Source organism: Protopterus annectens, chromosome 7.part0 (assembly GCF_019279795.1).
Source record: "Protopterus annectens isolate FY-2018-M chromosome 7.part0, PAN1.0, whole genome shotgun sequence".
Taxonomy (NCBI): domain Eukaryota; kingdom Metazoa; phylum Chordata; order Ceratodontiformes; family Protopteridae; genus Protopterus; species Protopterus annectens.
Genome location: NC_056739.1, coordinates 1,136,519,644 through 1,136,540,101, shown reverse-complemented (window position 1 = coordinate 1,136,540,101; position 20,458 = coordinate 1,136,519,644). Strand labels below are relative to the sequence as shown.

The 20,458-nt window shown below is 41.2% G+C and overlaps 1 protein-coding gene across 2 annotated transcripts in view; it reads left to right on the top strand.

The window, feature by feature from the left end:
• Positions 1 to 13,636, top strand: part of WDR76 (WD repeat domain 76) — a 773,733-nt gene extending 760,097 nt beyond the window's left edge. For both annotated transcript variants that reach the window (XM_044077715.1, XM_044077713.1), the window contains exon 14: positions 12,533 to 13,636. In XM_044077715.1, coding sequence (XP_043933650.1) covers positions 12,533 to 12,788 — 256 coding nt within the window. In that variant the 3' untranslated portion in view covers positions 12,789 to 13,636. The remainder of the gene's footprint in view (positions 1 to 12,532) is intronic.
• Positions 13,637 to 20,458: the final 6,822 nt, after the last annotated feature.

Here is a 20,458-nt window from a genome sequence, read left to right as displayed (position 1 = left end):
GCCACTTCCATGCAAGGTTAGGGCCCATTCCATAAGAGCTTTGGCTTCTTTTGTATTTTTTTTTTTTGTTTTGTTTTGTGAGGCAGCAGCTTGGTCCTTTTTACATACTTTTGAAAAGCACTACAAACTGGATTCCTTTACAAAATCCAGAACAGGCTTTGCTTGGACCATTCTCCAAGGGCTCCTTGAGGCTTGGTTTACTGGCATCCTCCCTCTTTTTCAGTTTCTGAACTATGGTAATCTCCCCATATATAGCATAGGTTGCTGTAACCGTGATATCTGATATCACGTAGTCCAGTTGTGCAAGTAAACTTCAGTAGGCATTCTAATAGGTCACTGTTGCACTCTTGCCCATGTATTTTGGTGGTTTTCTTTCTGTATTGCCAAGGTATTGATGTTTGCACCCTTTTGTATATAGTTGACTGATGGTTTGTTCCCTAGCGTTGTGCTTTCAGGGATCGTGCCACATAACTAATCCCATTCAGGATAGCCTCCTGGTGGATGTATTTGTATAAGCGGCAGAGATCATCTCCCTACCCTGCCTTTGTGCAGCTGCAAGAACTTAAAACAAGTTCCTTCTTTGTCAAGGAACCGATGGGACCAGACTGTTCTTCCAACTGCAGGTATTCCCTGCTCCAGAACTGCTTTGCTATTCTTATATCTGCTCATGTTTGTCTCTTCCTTGTTATTTCTATCAAAGTCACTGCCACCTTCATACTACACTGGCATCCAACTCGCATTTTTTGGCTACATAGACAACATTTCTTCTTCTTTCCCCCCACTGACTAAGGAGAAATCTTTATTTTCTACATTCTCATTAGTAGAAAAAACATTTACGTTTTGGTGATGGTGCCATTATAGAACAAACACCAAACCCTAGGCCATCCTTTTCTGTGCAATCTCTCTTCAGAGAAATTGTGACACTGGACTATAGCAACTAGTAATTTAACCCAGCTACCAACAGATGTCACTTACACAAGCGTATCCTCTTCCTTGCTACTGGAGGATGATGATAGTTATTGATTTCTTGAGCAGGGGTCATCAGGTAGGTCCTGTGTGTATCCCCAGACCTCTGTTGGTGAACCTTCAAAAGGTAAAGAGGAGCCCAGAGGTGATGCGTCCTCCGCTCCCACCCTGGAGGTGCATCTCAGGGTAGATGATGCCTATCTCTAGGTCAAATGAACGGGGCATTTTGCCATCCATCCGGATTATTGGGATTGGCTTGTGGAGTCACTTTGCCATAGACTGAAGGTACCTGAGGTCTAGTTCTCTTCCCACAGGTCCAGGAGTGTCCAGTGGTCCAGGTTGTGTATGCATGTGTATGGTTGAGAGGGTCCACTAGTTCTTCCTGTGAGAAGGCTTACAATTTCAGGCATCTGTCAGAAACGTGTTTGACGTGGAAATGGAATAGCAGGTGGGAGAATGCAATCCTTAAGGAGCATAATCTGTCAGCAATGCCAGGCCTAGTTCAGATCTTGTGTCACCATGCCAGCAATGGCAGGCACACTGCTGTGCACCAGGTTGCTGTCGCAAGCCATAACATGCTTGTTAATCTCACTGTTGCCCCCACACATGTCTGTCTGTGGGGGATGGTCTGTAACCACTATTTTTTTAATCCTCCCCTGAAATGTTTTCCTATCTGGAAAACTGGAGGAGGAGGTTTTCGTAAGTTCATTCCAGTGAAAGGCATAGGTATCTACTGTTGACCGTTTGGTCATCCAGCAGCTGCTTAGAAGACTTTAAGAGATCAAAAATAAATTAAAAACATGTAGCAAAATTCAAGACCAGCATTCCTTACTTTGTAAATTGGCCATTCTTTCAGCTTCATGGCAGAGGGGGGAAAGTCCTTACCGACCAGATGACATGCCCATCTTTGAAGAGGCAGTCCAGACTTCTGGAATGCCACTGCCTGCTAGAGAGAGAAAGAAGTAATTTACGCAACATGTGGACTGGTATGTGTACTTGTCTCTGGCCAGCTGCATTCATGTGGTAAATTTCACGGGGCATGTGTAGGAATTAACTTCATTTGTGTGGTAGACTTCATGATGTGCTTGTTGAAAAGCATACTTACCAGGGGGGTAGGGTGGGGAGGCTATAACAGGCCTTTGTCATCTTTGAGCATTCATGTCATCCGCCATCTGGGTTTGGGGGAGTTGGAATTAGAAACAAACCCTAAAGACTGCCTAGATACCTGATGTGACCATCCGTCACCTGCAGCAAATGTCCTTTTCTCTGTAGTGGCGTGGCCATGGAATTGATGTACATAAGTTTGGGTGTGGGTGGTCTTGTCCCCCTTGCAAGAAAAGAAAAGAAAAAAACTTGTTTTTTTTTCTTTTCTTTTTAATCTGGTTGAACTCCTGACCCAGCTGTACTTGGCAACATTAGCTCTTATCCAAGTAATAACTCTACAAGTTTAGGTGAAAGGTGTTTAATAAAAAATATTTATTGCTCGGGTAGACTGAATCCATCTCTTATGATTGTGAAACACCTAAGGAATATTGTTGTAGTGTTCAGTTTTTCACACTGATCCTGACCGGACACCTTTAAAATAGATAAATATTTGGTTTTGTGTAACATTTCCATCCCTTAAGGTCAAAAACTTCTTTGGACAATATTAGCTGTTGGAAGGAAAACTTATTCGGAAATTAAAACAGTTCTGCCTCTCATATGTTTAATGTAATTTTATAGATAGTATAGATTATAAGTTATACATTAATATTAGCTGTTGATCCAGTGATCCATTTGTAGCCTAGCCATATTGAGTGTATTGCTAAAGAAATAAACAATTATTCCTAGAACTAGGAGAAATTCTGTCAATTCTAAATTCTATAAGTTAGAAGTCTCACTGGGTAAGTATGAGAAGAATTATGCCTAATTGAAATTTGCGTATGGATTTGCATGATTTCAGGCATTTCAATATTTTAAGATAGGATTTTGTTAACTTTATACAAGTCTTCTGTTGTATACTTTTTAACTCAATTTTTCATCATTTTGTACGTACAGTAGGGAGTCTATTATCAGAACCAGCCTTCCAGAGTTTTCGGGTGGGAAAAATCCATAAAGTCTAAAAATGTAAACATTATATGCATTTGCCTGAGCATGTTTTTTGAGCTTGTAGCCAGATCATGTGCGAAAAATATTCTTTAATATCCAGTGGAATCACTGAATGGTTGAAAAGTGTTCGTGCATGCAGAAAAAAAATATTTTAGAAGTTTTTTATTCGGCTCAATTATATTTTTGATTATCCAAACAATTTGGTTATCCGGACTACCCTAGATCCCAATTAGTTTTGATAACCGAGACTCTACTGTACATGTATTTTCTACATTTAATTATTATAATGGAAGGGAAACGGATTTTTATAGTTTGATTTGATTTTCTCTTTTCTCTCCATTCCTCAGTGGATGGTCCTTCGGATCTGACTTTGGCCACACTCAAGCTTCAGTTCTGGTGATCAGGCTCCTTCCCTTACCCATAATCCCTTATAAGAAGAAAGATATCTCCGATCTCATTTGCTGCTTGATTGTTGCAGTCGTAGTCCTTTGTGCTCAGGCCCGTTTTCAAAGATGTGCGTTTTTTGAGATGGAGGGTATCTTCCTCACCTTTTCTACTTTTTTTTTTTTTTTTTTTTTTAAAGTTTATCTCTAGCTTTCCTGGTCTCCATTACGGGGGGGGGGAGACTGTTTTTATATTTCTTCTCAATGTTTAGAATCTGTTGGCACCAGTTGTCATTCCCTTTTATTTATTTATTTATTTTGTGCTTAGCAGTTAGTCTTTCAACTTGGTGGTACTATAGTTATGTTATCACCTGTTGTTGAGTGTGTATTTTTAGCAATATGTTACTTTCCTTTTGGTGTGCTTAATAGGATTTGTCAGCCAAGATGTCTCACAGTCTGGTTTCAAAAAGTGTGTGGCTTGTGGCCACAAACTACCCAATTTAGATGTGCATAGTAGATGCGTCTACTGCTTGGAGGATGCACACCTGGATGAACAGTGCAGCATCTGTGGGGCCTTTGGACACATGGCTCTTTTTGAGAGGAGAAATAAGTTATTTCTTAAAGGGTTTCTCCCTGCCTCTGCGAAGCCAGCTGATCATGCTAAGAGTCACAAAAATGCTTAAAAAATGGGCAATCCCCAGATTGCTGTCCTTCCTCTGATCTGGCCTTCACTTCAGAAGCAATCCTCATCGGCTCTGGTACACCTCCATTGCCAGAGTCGAGCTTTCCTTCATCACTGATAACTCCCAGGCTGAGGTCTCCTCTTCTGCTGGCGAGATCATTTAATCAGATCTCTAAAGCATTCTCCATTGCTTCCTCTCTCCACTTAGGTCCTCCAGCAATCTTTGTGAAGCTGGCTTAGGATGATGGGCAAATTTCTCAGCACCCAAATTTGACTGGGGATCCTTCCTGCTCTGGCTCACGGCAGACATGTGAGCCTGAATTTGAGTTGAAGCTTTTCTAAGCACCCCTCCCCCTGGGTATACACTCAACAGATTTGAAAACATGGACTTCTTCGACTCTGGAAATTTCTGTGACCTGGTTGGCTCAATGTGCTTTGGATCTGACCGAATCTTGAGGCAGAGTTGTTGGTCAAAACCAGGGGGAGGGGGTTGATTTGGCTCAGAGACCCTCTGAGCAGTTTCTATCTCAGGTCTTTGGCGTTAGTTTTGCTCCAGAGTCATTCTCCGAGTCAAGCCAGACTGTTCCTCAAGACCTCTCTTCCTTTGAAGCTATGGCCCCTACTGGAAGGATCTCTGGTTCTCTCTTTGCCTCTGCCTTCGACATTAATAAGTGAGAGCTTGCTCATTCTAGGGAGTAGACATCCTTCTCAAGTTTGGATCCATCCCTCACTCACAGGATTTCCCCTGAGTCCTGCTTCTGCTCTTTATATCCCATCGGGACAGCCAGTTTTCAAAAGCATTTAGTGTGTCTTTGTTGAGGACGCCCTATCAGCTTCTGAGTTCTCCCTGAGCCTCCCGTTGGAGAAGTATGTCAGAAGCACAGGTGCAAGACGAGGCACATTGACTTAACACAGGAGTCATTAACAAAAGATTCTGACTTCTTTGAGGGGGAACGGTACTGAAGATACTTTGAGGATGTCTTATTAGGACAGATTTTAGGAGTACTAAGACAGAAAGGGAGTGGTCCTCAGAAGACCCATTCCAAGAGGAGACAGTATTTCTTGAGGCTTTTGGGGCTGGCTCATCTAATTCTTTGGGTGGCCCCTGCGTACAGATGAGCTAGTAGACTTCTTCTCAAAATGGGAATGGAAGGAACTGGACATCACAGAGCCAATTCTCCACAAACCTGACAAGTTCTTTAATATTGCCTAAAGGCTGTCCTTATTGGAGCAAGGGTCAGGCTGTAGATTTTATGGTGGTGGTGGTTGCCGCTAAGAAGGAAATGGCAGAAGACAGTTCTACTGTCCCGCCCCCTAACAGGGAGTCTCAGAAGGACAGATTCAAGAAGCAAGTCCATGGTTCAGCAACCTTCAGTATCAAGGCACTTAACTACCCGACGTGTTATGTGCTTCCAGAGACAAGGTCCCTGCCTGCTGAGGAGAAAAATCTGTCCACTCACAGTTGGCTATCCTCCAGTCTTTAATGTTTTGATGGCATCTTATTTCCGGTGCCACAGAAGGTGCATCTAGGGCTACAAACACCAGCATAACTGTAAGGAGACATGCTTGGATACACCTGTGATTTTGTGGAACATTTCAAGACGTCCTTCATCAACGCCTCCTATGATGATGGATTGATGCTCTTTGGTCCATAAGTGAAATAAACATTATCCAGAAGTGAACAAGACAGTATAACCCTGTCTGCCATAGAAATCCAGTTTTCTCTCTCCCAAGAGGACATTTTCAAGAAACTAAAAGGGCAGTAAGAAACGTTGTTTCCTTAAGTCTCGGGTTCATTCCTGATGCTTCTAGAAGGAGATATTCCCGTGAAAGTGGGGGGACTCTAATGGTGGACATTGTCCCCAGGGTAGAGAAGGTCCACAGAACCAGGGTTTTCAGGGTCTCTTCTCAGAGACCCTGTCAGTGTTCCTAAATACTTAACTGCTGATTTCTGGAGGCAGTTGGGGGGGGGGGTTGTCCCTGCACCCTTCTGTCTAGACATCCATAACTCAAGATGGCTGGTTGCAGAGAATGGTAACCAGCGACTATTACATAGATTAGTACTAAGCTAACTGCCCTTGCGAGCCATTTTAAGCCTAGCCAATTATCCCTTGTGAGATTCAAACCCTGCAGCTTGTGTTTGTCAGGCAAACACCTTAACCGTTAGGCCACCCTCCCAACCTATTCGTAGGTTAGTACTAAGCTAACTGCTCTTGTGAGCCACTTTAAGCCTAGCCAATTATCCCTTGTGAGACTCAAACCCTGCAACTTGTGTTTGTAAGGCAAACACTTTAACCATTAGGCCACCCACTATTCTATCAGTTTTCTTTATCCCCGCTATGTTTAAAGAAATTCCTGATGTTCCACTATCACAATAAAAGCAGCTGTATCAGAGATTTAAAAAAAAAACTGCTAAGTAGTAGACATCCAAGAGGTCCTACCAGAGCAGCGAGGATCTGGAATTTACTCAAGATTCTTTTTAGTGCCAAAGAAGAATTGGGACTTAATGCCAAGTTTAGACTTGAGTCCTTTGAACAAATTTTGTGAAACAAACAACATTCCATATGGTCACGGTACAGTCTTTTCTCCTATTGCTAAGGAAGCACGACTAGATATGACTGATCGATCTTTAGGATGCATTCCATCATATAAAAATGGACAGGCACTCCAAGATGTTTCTTCGCTTCCAGTTGGGGTCCAGTCATTTCTAATTCAGAGCCCTGCCCTGTGGTCTCTCCACAGCTGCCTGGGTGTTTACTAAGTACATGGCAGTGGTTGCAGCTCTTCTCAGACTGCAAGGTTTCCGGATGTTCCTTTATGTGGAGTACTCCCTCCAGGCATATTTTTACTCAAGCCAGGGACTCCTTGCTCCACCTTTGTTCAACTCTGTTATAGTGAATACAGCAAAGTCCAAGCTTCAGCTAGTTCAAGCCTTTGAATTTATTGGAGCACTTTTGGACACTAGACTTCATATTGCCAAACTTCCTCAAGCCAGGATCTCTGCAATTCACACAGAGGCTTTGGCAATTCTTCCATGTCAAAAGCCACCAACAAGATTGATTTTATGCTTTCTGGGTTCCATAGCAGCTGCAATCACTCTGATCCCTCTTGCCATGTATCACTTTAGAATTCTTCAGTGGACCCTATCAGCACAATGAGCTGTCAAGCATCAACCCATGAATGTTCAGTTTTTGATCACAAGGATCTGCAGATCTCATATCCAGTGGTGGCTGGAGTCATCAGTCATATCTCAAGGACACCCATTTGTACTACCTTCACCTCAGACCACTACTTTGGGTGGACCAGGGCATTTCTTGGGGAAGATGGTTCAAGGCTCTTGGGCCCTTAACAGAGGCCAGTCCTCACGCCAACATTTTAGAGATAAGAGCAGTCCTCCTGGAGTTGCAGGTGTACCAGAACGCGCTCTTCTGGTGTGATTTCAAGTCAGATAGACAATATGTCTTGTACAGCAACAACCAGAGGAACACGACCCTAGCACTTGTGTTGAGGCCATAAGAGTGTGGCAATGGGTGATGTCTTCTCACCGCTTTCTGATGATCACACAGATTTAGGGGGAAGTCCAGTGTTCTAGCAGACAGGTTGAGCAGGTCTGTCCTTCTCCCTCATGAGTGGTCCCTCAGTTCAGCAGTAGTTAATCAGATCTTCAGTCACTGTGGCCAACCTTGGTGTGATCTTTTTTTCTCCATTCCTTTCACTTCCCTCATCGCCCAGAAGGGGGGGGGGTTGCACTGATCTACAATTGGCATCCAGATGTATGCCTTACTCCTTCCCTTCTGATTCTGAAATTTCTTCAGAAAGCATTGGCGAGAAAGGCTGCAGTGATCTGTATCATTGTCTTTTGCTTCAACAGGTGTGGGTTCCCTTCCTCTGACCTCACCTTGATTTGACCCTTCCTCAGTGCTAAGATCAGCTCTAGATCTCCTGTCTCACCCAGACATTCAGGCTGTTTAACCACATGGTTTCTCCAATTCCAATGATGGTTAGGCAGTCCATGCTTTTTTCCCCAAGTCATTGACATTTTGACCTCTTCTCCAAAACCTTCTGTAAAAGTAAGTGGAAAGGATTGTCTATCTGGGCTTCCAACAAAAACTTGGACCCTTTTTCAGCCCCTGTCCCTGCTATTTTGGATTTTCTAATACATCTCTTTTATGGTGGAGCCAGTTACTACACTATTAAGGTGCAGCTAGCTGCTATCCCCAGTTTTCATATTGGGGAAAATCACTCTCCCATCACTTCTCTTAGACTGCCTAAGGCTTTCCTCAGGGGTACCTTCCTTCCTTTGATCCTTTGACCCCCCTCCCCCACTCATTGACCCAGCACCTCCTTGGGACATTATTGTTCTGTTGCACACCTTAACTAGTTTCCCCTTTGAGCTTGCTACCAAAGATGGCTTCAAATTCTTAATATGAAAATCTTTATCGTTGGTGGCCGTCACCTCTGCCAGGAGAATTTCAGAGTTTCAAGTCCTATCTATTAAGCCCCACTTATCTGGTCTTCCAGAAAGACAAGTTATCTTCAAGAACTAACCCTTCCTTTCTCCCAAAGGTGGCTTCTGAGTCATTCCTCAATCAAGTCAGCCTTCCTGTGTTCTTCCCGAATTCTTCCAGTAAAGAGGAGCACATGCTACACTTGCCAGATGTGCATAATCTCCTTCATTTTTACTTGTATCGTACAATGAAGGTCAGAAAAGACTGATCAGTTATTAGTCTCCTCTTCTTCAGCAATGTCTTGTATAGAGTATTCTAAGGTACCTTTCTCATAGGCTTTCAAATTATATATCCCATGTCTACAAGAAAAAGGGCTTATCCTTATCCAGACCTCCTAAGGACCACTCAGGATCTATAGTCACTTCCACAGCTTTCTTCTCCAGAGTACCACTTGATGATATTTGTGCTGCTGCTACTTGGTCCAACGTCCATACCTTTATTTACCACTATAAATGGGACTTACAATCAAGATCAAGAGCATCCTTTGGTTCGACTGTACTCTTGAATGTCTTTTCATGAGACCTCCAAAGTGTTCTAGTAGCTGGGGACTCTGTCCCATCCACTGAGGAATGGACGGAACAGGCACCATCACCATCCTTCCTCCTTCCCCTTAAAATGTTTTCTTGATTACTGAGCTATGTTGTAATTGATGCAGATTTTAATAAAAAATATTTTTGGGGCAAATTTTAGTGTTAATGAAATGGAACAAAAAGTAATGCAATATAATGGAAGAGTTGAGTAAAGACTGAGCAGAAATCTCAACATTTTACAAGATGGGGACTGGGAGACGTCACACAGTTTGGCAGTTTCATGGAACAAGATATGGTGAGGTGAAGTTGACTTAATGCACAATATGGAAAGGGAGAGACCACAGATGTGCATTTTTACTTGTATTTTAGGGAATCTGTAGTTTGTAATTAACTGTTATACATTTTTTGTATTTGGGTTGCAGAGGGAATGAGGTGAGTGGAGCTAGGTTTTGGATGAATTTTCAGATTTACAAGTTAATGTACCGGCAGTGTAGCATTCAAGAAAGAGGTAGACTGAGGCACTTGAAAGCCCTTTCAGTTTGAATAAAAAAAATTTGAAACCACTAGAAAATTATTCTTAAAAAAATTACATAAAAAAAAAAAAAAAAACAGTTGAGTGAGATACTAAGAAGGGAGAGAGAGAAATTTAAGAATTCTGAAATCCTTATATAACTTTGTAGAGAGGGTTGTTTCCACTTCAGCTATAAAAACAAGGGGGTCTCAGACCAGTCCTTACAGTACCCAAAGAGCAAAGTGCAACTCTAGTACTCCAATTTGTGAAAAACAAATTGGTACATTTGTCAGTGCAATAATTTTACAATTACAGAAATTCTCACCTAGATGTAGATTATATATTTTTAACATCTTTACCAAATCACAAGTAAAATATCAACACAGGTACACCTGCATTAATATAAAAGGAAAGAAAAAATCTAGTAAGATTTTTTTTCTTTCTGTATACACCTTAACTTTTTTTAACATTCATTCATTCTGACATGACATAAATTGTTCATTTCCTTCCCTCCCTTAAACCTCATTCTTCCTTCTGAATATAATTCTCTGTTGGTTGTTCTCCCAAATTCTCTTTACTTATCTGCAAATTGCTCTTTACAATTTTAGGAATCCTACTTCCAGTTCTTTTAATTCAGTGACATTTGGATTAGGTGTAAATTTCCATTTCTGGTAACTGATTTTTTTTGGCCAGCCATTAGCATTAAACTTAGTGAGGGTTTTCTTTCTCTAGGCAATTCAGAGCCTAATTTCATTTCCATAGTCACAATTTGCTTCCGTAATGTTTCAGAGAAAATACTGTCTAGGGAATTTTAAAAAGCTGCCAACTAGTTACATTCCCAGAACACATGTTCCCAATTACCTCTCATTCCCATTATGTTTCCAGCATTTGCTATATACATGAGGAGAAATTCTCTTAAGTTTGCTTGAGGTATTGATATACCCATGCACACTTGTGGAGGAATCCTAATCCTTCTGGACTTGGTTGCATACTTGGGAACCCTACAGATTCCTTTCCAGTGTGTCTTGGTAAGTTGCCTTTCCAGCCTTATCTTCCCAATCTTCTCTAATTTCCGCTGATTGATTCTTACAGTTACTTAATATTTTTATGCCCCACTAACTCTCCTTTTTTACCAGCTGCTTCTGTTCTAGACTCACCTGAAAAATACTCTACCACAGCTGGGCTTTCACTTAGCACTTCCCTGACCCTTAGTCTTTGTCTATATTCTGATATCAGTCTCTGGTATGGAAGGCAGTCTCTAACCTGCAGTTCACACTTTGGCTTGGCCTCATCCCACTTAATTAACTTTCTTTCCCTTGGTACATATGCTCACAGTACCATTGTTCCTTTAATTTTCTCCAGTAAATTTTAACTCCCTTTTGACTGTTTTCTGTACCCCTTACTTGTAGTTATACCAACTGGTAAAATCTCCTTTCTCCATTGCTTAGTTGGCTTGGTTCTAAGAATACTTTGTTACTTTATGAAAATAATTTTCTGTAAATAATTTTCTGTATAATATTGGTTCTGTTTAGAGACCTACATCCAAACTCTTGCTCTCTTCTTATTTCTGACCCCCCATCATCATCCCCTTCCATTTTGATTTATAACCTTGTGTTATGTGTATAAGCCTTAACTGTGTAGCTGCAAAGTATCCCTTCACATTATATAATCCTAAATCATCTTATTCTATAGTGAGAATCAATTTATCTCGCTTAACTCTTGCTCTTTCCCCTCCCAAGTAAATTCCTTCAATGTTTTATTAATTATTGAAACTTGCTTCTCCTCTAGTTGATGAGAATATGTCAGACCCATACATAAAATTTAAAGGAACTAAAAATTCACTTTGTGTTGTTATCCTTATCCATAATTAAAAGCTTCCAGTTTCTCATTTTTTGGATTATGTTTTTAGTCTCTTCCATGTGTCCGTAGCTGCCATGACCCAATTAATTTTAACCCATGTACCCACATCCATCATGTCACTTGCCCATAAATATAGGTATTGATGAACCAGTTCATGTGTGTATATCTAGTTATCACGATCACCTTTGTTTTATCCTCTAAAATGAATTTTATATTCGGAAAATACCTGAAAATGCCTCAAAATGTTTCACAATACTGAAATGTCCATTTCTGGATTTATCGCATACAAAATATCTGCAGCTAAGGCCAACTTTCTTGACTACCATAGCAATTGCTTCTTTGAATTTAAGTCCCTTATTTGCCTGTGTCTGCAAATGTACAGCAAATAAAGGGGAATGAGAGCATCCTTGCCTGATTCCTCTGTGTCCGACCTTTCATTCATTCATTCATTCACAACCCCTTTTTCCAGTTCTTGTATATGGGGTTGAGGTGTCACCTCAACAGGGATAATCATCTAGAGCCAATGCTTACACTGCCAGATGGCTCGCCCTGCCGCAGTTATTTTTCTATAACACACACACTTATACACTCTCGCACCTGTGGACAATTTAATGTGTCCAGTTCACCTAGTGTATATCTGTGGAATATAGGAGGAAAATGGAGCACCTGGTGAAACCCATGCAAATGCAGGGATATGCAAACTCCATGTAGAAGGCACCCTAGCCAAGAATCCAACTGGCAAATCATTTGCTGTGCCGTCTTGAGATATTGGTTACTGTTTTAAGAGACATTAGTACTAGAATATTGAGAGACGTTTAGATATGTAACATTTTCAGTTTCTGTCCACAGTTGTCCAGTGCAGAAACTATTTCAAAAACTTGCTGTTAGGTAAGCTATTATTTTAATAGTGGTTAGTTTGTGTTATTCCAGTATATGCATATATGTAAATAGTGTAACTTTGTGTTTACGTTAACATTATAAATATATATTTTCTCCCTAAACAGGCATAACAACTTCACTGGGCGCTGGCTGACTAGTTTCAGAGCTGTTTGGGATCCTAAAAGAGAGGACTGTTTTGTTGTGGGCAGTATGAGTCGTCCACGACAGATAGAGGTGTTCCATGAAACAGGATCATTGCTGCATACCTTCTTCAATATGGATTATTTGGCAAGTGTGTGCTCCATCAATGTTATGCATCCTACAAGAAACGTGTTAGCTGGTGGAAACAGCAGTGGTCGTGTGCACGTTTTTATGGACTGAAGACTTTTTATATGGAGAATTATTTCTGAAAGAAAATATTTTTATAAGTGTATCTATATATACATATCTGTATGTACATATGATGGAAATTGTTTCATAGTTTGCTTGCATGTAACTGTTTTTAGTGTGGTGTCACTGTTTCGTAAAGTGTAACAGTTCAATTGTGTTTAAGAGTTAGCTCATCAGCCATACGTTATCTTTGGTCAGTTAATTCTGCAAGCTAATAACTGATCACATTGGCATGAAGAGCAGGCCTTGAAGGCAGCTTCTTAGTGTGTCAGTTCTGTTTTATTTATTTTTATTATTAACTTTTAAAATTCCATATTAGGCAGCCTCAAACATGTAATTTTATGCAAGTATCTTATCAGTTGGTATCTGTCATTCTTTACAGGTTTATATAGTGGTATGGCACGGTGCTGGTTTATGCCTTCTGTTAAGTGGCTTGGCAGCATAGCGCAAAGGACTGAGGCTGATTTGTTCATAATCTTTATCTCATAGTGCTGGGATTGTTTACTTCTCCTTCTGAGCTTTCATACTGCCTTGTGGGTCTTAACAGAAATCAGGTGTCTTAAGTTAATTCTGAGGTCATACAGACTGTATCAGTACAATAAACAACATCCTTTGTGATTTATATCATGCATTGTCACTGCTTTAAATATAAGATTTAACTCATAAGTGACCTTGGTAAGTAGCAAAGGCTATTTGGAACACAGATGTCCCTCCTGTGGCCTTTCTGTTTTGGTACAGTTGTTGAAATGTGTCAAAATCTTGTTCATTTTAATGTCTGTCTTTTTCATTGTCATTAAATTTTTATATGTAATTTCCTTAAGTAAAATCTATTTTCTTGAGCTAATTGTAATGGTCACTTTAATTTTCTCTTGATGTAATTTAATTTTCTCTTGATGTGTCGTTGGCAACATTAAATTACAAGACAGATGAAGTTATTTGAGAGTTAACTTAGAATAATCCTTTTAGATTTTATAGTTTCTCAATTTTTTTTCCAATTTCGGACATAATTTGGAACACCGTTCCAAAAGTGAACAAACTCATAGTTAAGCACACTGAGAAATCCCTGTTCACTTCTGTGCTCAAAAATCAGGGACAAAGCCAAACATAATGATGGGGAGAAGGCTAAAATTCCAGGTCAGTTTCTAAAAGTTACTGAGATTCACTTAAAACATTCAGAACAGGTTATGCATCAAATTGTATTTTCTGAAGAATAAGAATTTTGAAACTTTTATGTCTGGCTAACTTTAGTTTTTAGTGATTTGCTCAAAAATCGGAAAATTTACAAGGGACAGGGCAAAAATATGAGGCAAAATCATGGACATTATAGAGGTATGGTATGGACTGTTTTGTTTTTGTACGTAAGTTTGGAGGTAGGGGAATACTTCTAAAATTAAATATCCAGCAGCTGCTCAGTTGTTAAGCCTTCTTCTTTCGGTATTCCCAGGTAGGGGTCGCCACAGCGGATCACCTGTCCGCTCGTGATTGGCAGTGGAGTTTTATGGTGTTGAGTTGCCAGCCTGGTGCCCAACCTTCCACAGAAGGCACATGCATGCACACACTCACACCTAGGCCCAATTTAGAGTCTCCAATCCACCTACAGCATGTCTTTGGGATGTCGGAGGAAACCCACGCGACCATATGGAGGACAATGCAGACTCACCCCAGCCGAGAATCGAATCAGAGAGCCTCTTGCTGTGAGGCAGCAATGCTAACCGCTGCACCATCGCGGCCGCCCAATATAGCGTTATGGATGAAGTCATGCTTAATTTCTTAGCTGCATTCTGTTTACAAAGTAACTGCTGCTCAGGTATTTTCAGTGTTTTTTGATGTGTGAGAGGTTAACAGCATAGCAGTTAACTAAGCCTGTATTCAGACTAGTTTCTGAGGTGCCTTGTATCATATGTTTATTTCCTTAAAATCCAGAAGGTTAATAGTAAAATTTATTACCAAAGTTAAATCCAGTAGCTCAGTCCACCTTTGTTCTCTGACTGAAGTATGTACAAGTCATCCACTTTTGGTTTTGGTTTTGTCTGGGCTATTTGTTCTGCTACCATCTCACTTTCCTTCACTTCCACCTCACTACTATGTCAGCAGTTCTTGATCATTTTTTCCCAAAACTTGGGTAACTTTTCCAGAATACATGCTGTGTCTTTGTTGATCATTTCCATGATGGTTCATTCCATGGCTTTGCATACTAAACTAGTCAGACTAATGGGTCTGTAGTTTCCGGGGGTCAATTTTTGGTCCACCCTTGTGAAGTGAGATAACTGTTGCTGTCCTCCATTTGCTTCATATGTAACCTGTTTTGAGGCTGTAGTTGAAAAGCGACTCAAATGGTCCTGATAAGTCATGTTTGAAGCTATTTAGGAGGCAGTCTAGGATATTGTTGGGCCCCATTGAGGCAGGCTGTGTTTTTAGGTATTAGGTGAGTGCTGCTATGACCTGCTCTTTGCTGGTAGTTGGGGAAGTTATGCTACTAGGGATTTAACAAGGGATGTCGAGGGGGAGGGTGGAGTGGGGAGTGAAGTAAAGTCTGAGCTGAATTTGTCAGCCAGCAGATTTGCCTTGTGTCTGTGCTCAGTGAAGATGATACCATTTATTACAAGTTTTTCGCACTATTGTGTTACCTTTGAGGATGACCTTGTGGTTGTCTTTAACCTGAGAAGCTGTCTTGACCTGTAATTGGCCTTGTTGGATTTAGTCGCCTTAGTTTACTGTTTAATTTTGTTAGTGAGCTCTTGTTATTATAAGAGTTGCTCTTTCTGATTTTGGCCATGACATTTTTCCTTTTTTATATGCCCTGTTAAGATTAGGATTCCACCAGTGTAGTTTGTTTGGAATTTTTTTTCAGGCAGGTACAGCATACAGCAGCCTCTTTGCAGCCATTTATATGTTTGAGCGGTGTTTCTGTTTTGTTTTAGAATAGTTTCTAACTGTAACAGGTATTCCCAGTTCATTTTTATTTCGAATGAGACAGCTTTATGATCTGATCTCATTAGGGAGGATGTGGCAGGGGGGTGCACCACTCTTTCCATATTGGTGAGAACAACATCCAGTATGTTTGAACCTCTGAAGTGTACAGTTACTGATAAAGGGCATTTGTGTTAAATTCCAGGAAATGTTGTGCTTGCAAGTTGGAGGCAATGTACGTTTCCCAGAGAGTTAAGAGTTTCCTGAGACGTAATAATGAATGCTTGCTTGCCAAGATATGGCAAGGGATTCTGAGATGATTTGCAAGTCGATGAACTCTAGGGTGTCATCCTGTTTAACCAACAATGAGGTATACTTGTTGCTAATGTAGATCAAGACACCTCCACCTTTAGTCCCGGTTGGTGTGGCTGATGGTCTAAATGTGTGGAAGCCACTGTAGCCTTGCACTGTCCAAGTACTTTCTAAGACTTTAAACCATGTCTTTGTAATGGTACAGATGTTTATTCTCCAGAGTGAGGAGAGCTTGTAAGATGTAGAGTTTCATGTTAAGGCTCCTAGCATAGAGCAGTAACACCTTTAGATTCATTTTGGTTTTATTTGCTGTGTCAGTAGGTCTGTCACTTTATTGCTTTGCAAAAGGCTCTAAAGGGGTGGATAAATTTTTAGCCAAAGTCTGGAAGCCCAGAAGGGACAGGTGCAGGGCATCTTTGGCAAATCAGCATGATCTGTTGACTGTCCTCTCAGGCTGGCAGATATTGAATCCCCCTAGATTGGCATTAAGCCAGTTGTTAGTTGGCCATTTTTGTTTATACTGTGACATCATCTGTGGTTAAGGTACAATGCTGCAAGGTACATGCCAGTGTGGAACACATTCAGAGAGGTTTATAATGTCTCTTTTCATATAATACAGGAGGTATGTCTCTGGTCATTTATGCCCACAGGGACTATAATAGAATCATACCGGTACCTCTGGTGCAATGACGTGAGTATGTGTCTAACTTGACAGATCTGGCTCCAGATAAGCAACTGACCATAATCTTCTCCTTGTCCATTTTGGTGGGTGGGGCATCTGTGTGTCGTACAATGGAGTCCCCTATGACAAGTGTCTTGGGTAAAATTGTCTGCTTGCCGTATGGGCTTTGTTTTTGGTGGGTCCATTGAGTGTAGGTTTTTGTGTGGTGGTTGGTGTTGCTTCTGGTGTATGCTTTAGAGATTTCTGAGGATAGGCATTGCAGTATGCAGGCTTAGGAGGTTTTTCAAGTTTGAGGATACTGCTTTTTAGTGCCTCTGCATAAGATGGTCTGTGTGTGTGGACACTGTGTGGTGGATGTAGTGTGTTTGTGTTTGTATGTGTTCTTGACAGTCTTGTTTTGTATGCAAGAGTTTTGCCTCCAGAGAAATTGTGTATGTACATCTGTCGCAAACTTTGTTGGGTTCTTTACAGATTAAAAAGTTGTCAGTAAACATCGATTGTGACATTATCTCAGGATGCCCATATCTGTTATAAAAAGATTTCTAAATTTGTCACCAAAGCCAAATACTCCTCCCATCACTGTATTGCCATTAATTTGTTACACTGGCTTGAACTCTCCAACCATCTAGACCATCTTCAGATTACACAGCCCACAAACTGATCTTTCAGCCCTCTAAGTGCCCTACTCTATGCAACATCCTTCTCCCGTACACCCCTCAGAGAACTGTCAGATCTACTCACCAAAACCTAATCTATGTCCGAAAACTCAGTCACCCTGCTGGTCAACTCTTGCTGTCGTTTTCCTTAGCAAAAAAATGGAATTCTCTTCCTTCCTGTCTAAGGACCTGTACAAACTTTGAAAACTTAATTTGTTACATTCCCACCTTTACTCCAACAGAAAATGCAACTGCATTCTCCCCACCTAGTCCTGTAAGTTTCTCCAACTCTAAACCCCTCTCAGCTATGATTACTAGCCTCTCTAGCTATGATATATAGGCTTCCACACAGATTTACATATTGTAAATATCAAATTTGTACCATGTACCTAAGAATCTACACCTGCTCTCTAACATGAAATTTAACCGTACCTTGTTCATTAATAATATTGTGTCTCTATCTAAAGGTAACATGTACCTAAGAAATTACACCTGCTCTCTAGCATGAAACATAATTGTAAATTGTTCTTCTTTTCTGTGTTGTATCTGTATCTAAACTTTGTAACATGGAGCTTTTCTCCCTGGGCCTCCACTGAAAATGGGCTCTCTGAGCCCAGTGGACATCCCCAGTCATCAAACTGGAAATAAAATAAATAAGTAACATAAATACAAATATCTACCAAGCTGGCTATAGAGCCATTTGGAAATTGCATATCCATTTTGTCCAGATCTGTATTAGGGTGAGCTATTACGGTTTGAGGACTGGTTTTACAGAGGTCTTCTCGGCTAGTCTCCAGGGACTTGAGCAGGGCAATGATATGGTGTTAGTGTTATGTGATGTGCAAGCTAGCAGTTCTGAGCTTCTCTTTGTGAAATGCTTCACTGAATTGCAGGTTACAGTCCTACTACTAGTTTTGTAGGTAAAATTGTTTTCTCTGACTCAGATAGACCAGGCCACCACCTAATGCCACTGGATGGAATGTTCCAGTCCTGTTAATATAAAAGCACAAAAAGATTGAAAGTGTATGCTGCCATAAAACAGCTTTAACATAGCTGTCTAACCCCTCTCAACCCCTAAAGAGCCCATCTCTATACCGGAAGAATGCAAAGTTCCTGTAATCACAGCTGCACAGGTAAAAAACACACTCTCCAAAGTCAAAAACACAGTATCCATGGGACCAGACAACATCCCAGGCTGCGTTCTACATGAACTACAGAATGAACTGGCACCCCACCTAAGTACCATGTTCAGTCATAGCCTCACCTCAGGCTTTGTGCTTGCTGAATGGCGCACAGCGACGGTTATCCCACTTTACAAGGGGGGAGCCACCACGGACCCCGGGAACTACCACCCCATTAGCCTGACGAGCCTGGTCAGCAAGGCCATGGAACGTATCATCATGGAACTTATAAACAAAGACATTGGTAATCTCCAAACTCTGGACCCCACCCAGTTCGGGTTTGTAAAAGGCAGATCATGTCTCCTAAACCTGATAGACTACTTTGAAGCAGTCACCAAAGCCGTAGACAAGGATAAGGTGGTTCACTCAGCTTATCTAGATCTTGCCAAGGTTTTGACACCATCCCCCACTCTGGAATTATAGATAAACTCACTAAACTAGGTATAAATCCCTATGTCACAAGATGGGTTGCCAACTGGCTCACTGACAGAACCCACACTGTGAAAGTAGCAGACTCCAAATCCAACTTCAGACCAGTGACAAGTGGAGTACCACAGGGTTCAGTCCAGGGTCCTCTCCTGTTTGGTATCTACTTCTCTGAAGTACAGGCTAACACAGAAGGTCTTTGGCCGACGAAGTTTGCAGATGACTGCAAACTAGGAGCCATAATCGAAACTCCTAACGATGTGGACATCCTGCAAAAGGGCCTCACTGAGACAGATGCCTGGTGTCAAAGCCATGGCCTCAAGCTCAATGCCAAAAAGTGCATTGTCATCCCCTTTGGTAAAAACTCTGTACCCATGAACTACAACATAGGCGGTAGTATACTTAACACCGAAAGTGTGATAAGAGACCTTGGGACACAGGCGGACAGTAGTCTCTCCTTTGACAATCACATCGCCACAGTAGTCAGGAAATCCTTCTACGTGGCACACCTCATCACAAAAGGTTTCTCATCCAGAAAAAAAGAGGTCATTGTTTCCCTCTACTCATCACTCATTAGACCCATTATAGAGTACAACGCCCCTTTTTGTATGTACCTCACAAGACATCTGCAACATCTGGAAAGGCCGCAGAAATACCTCACAAAGAGGATTACCGGCCTCAAACAGATGCCCTATGTTTTGTATGTACCTCACAAGACATCTGCAACATCTGGTAAGGCCGCAGAAATACCTCACAAAGAGGATTACCGGCCTCAAACAGATGCCCTATGCAGACTGTCTCAAAAAACTCCAGCTTTACTCCGTCGCGTATCGCCTACTCAGAGGTGATATCTGCCTAACACACAAAGCTATGTCAAACCCAGAGCTGTTGGACATGCTCCACTTAAAGAAATCCCAATCCCTCCGAGCTTACACGCTCTAGGGACCTAAACCTTGTCACCACAATAAACAGAACATGCAGGAGGGATAGATTCCTGTCCCAGAGACTTCCCAAACTCTGGGATAAACTACCTATCTATATCAAACAAAGCTCCTCATTAGCACTCTTCAAGAAAAATCTTGATGATAGGATGGGAAATAGGAAATTCACCCCGGGGATCACCTCTGTGGCTCTGCTTGACAGTGGCACAAGAAAATAATTTTCTTGGGTGGCAAAAGCCAGGATACCTTTTTGGCTGGGCTTGTATAGGCCCCAGGGCCGATAGCCTGGTACCTACCTATAAACCTAAGCCACATGATTTTATGTCAGTCAGACCAATAGTAAGACAGTTTGAGCAAATGCAGTAATTTCAGCCTTAAATACAGGAAAGTACAAATAAAATAGGAAATCTGTAGTCGATCACTAAAATAGCCTCTGGAAGTGTAATTTTTAATTACAAGTACTTTGCATACCTCTCAACCTGGAAGCATCAAAAATATGGACAAAGGCCCATATAAAATAGGTACATATCTGTACGATGATTAACATAAAATG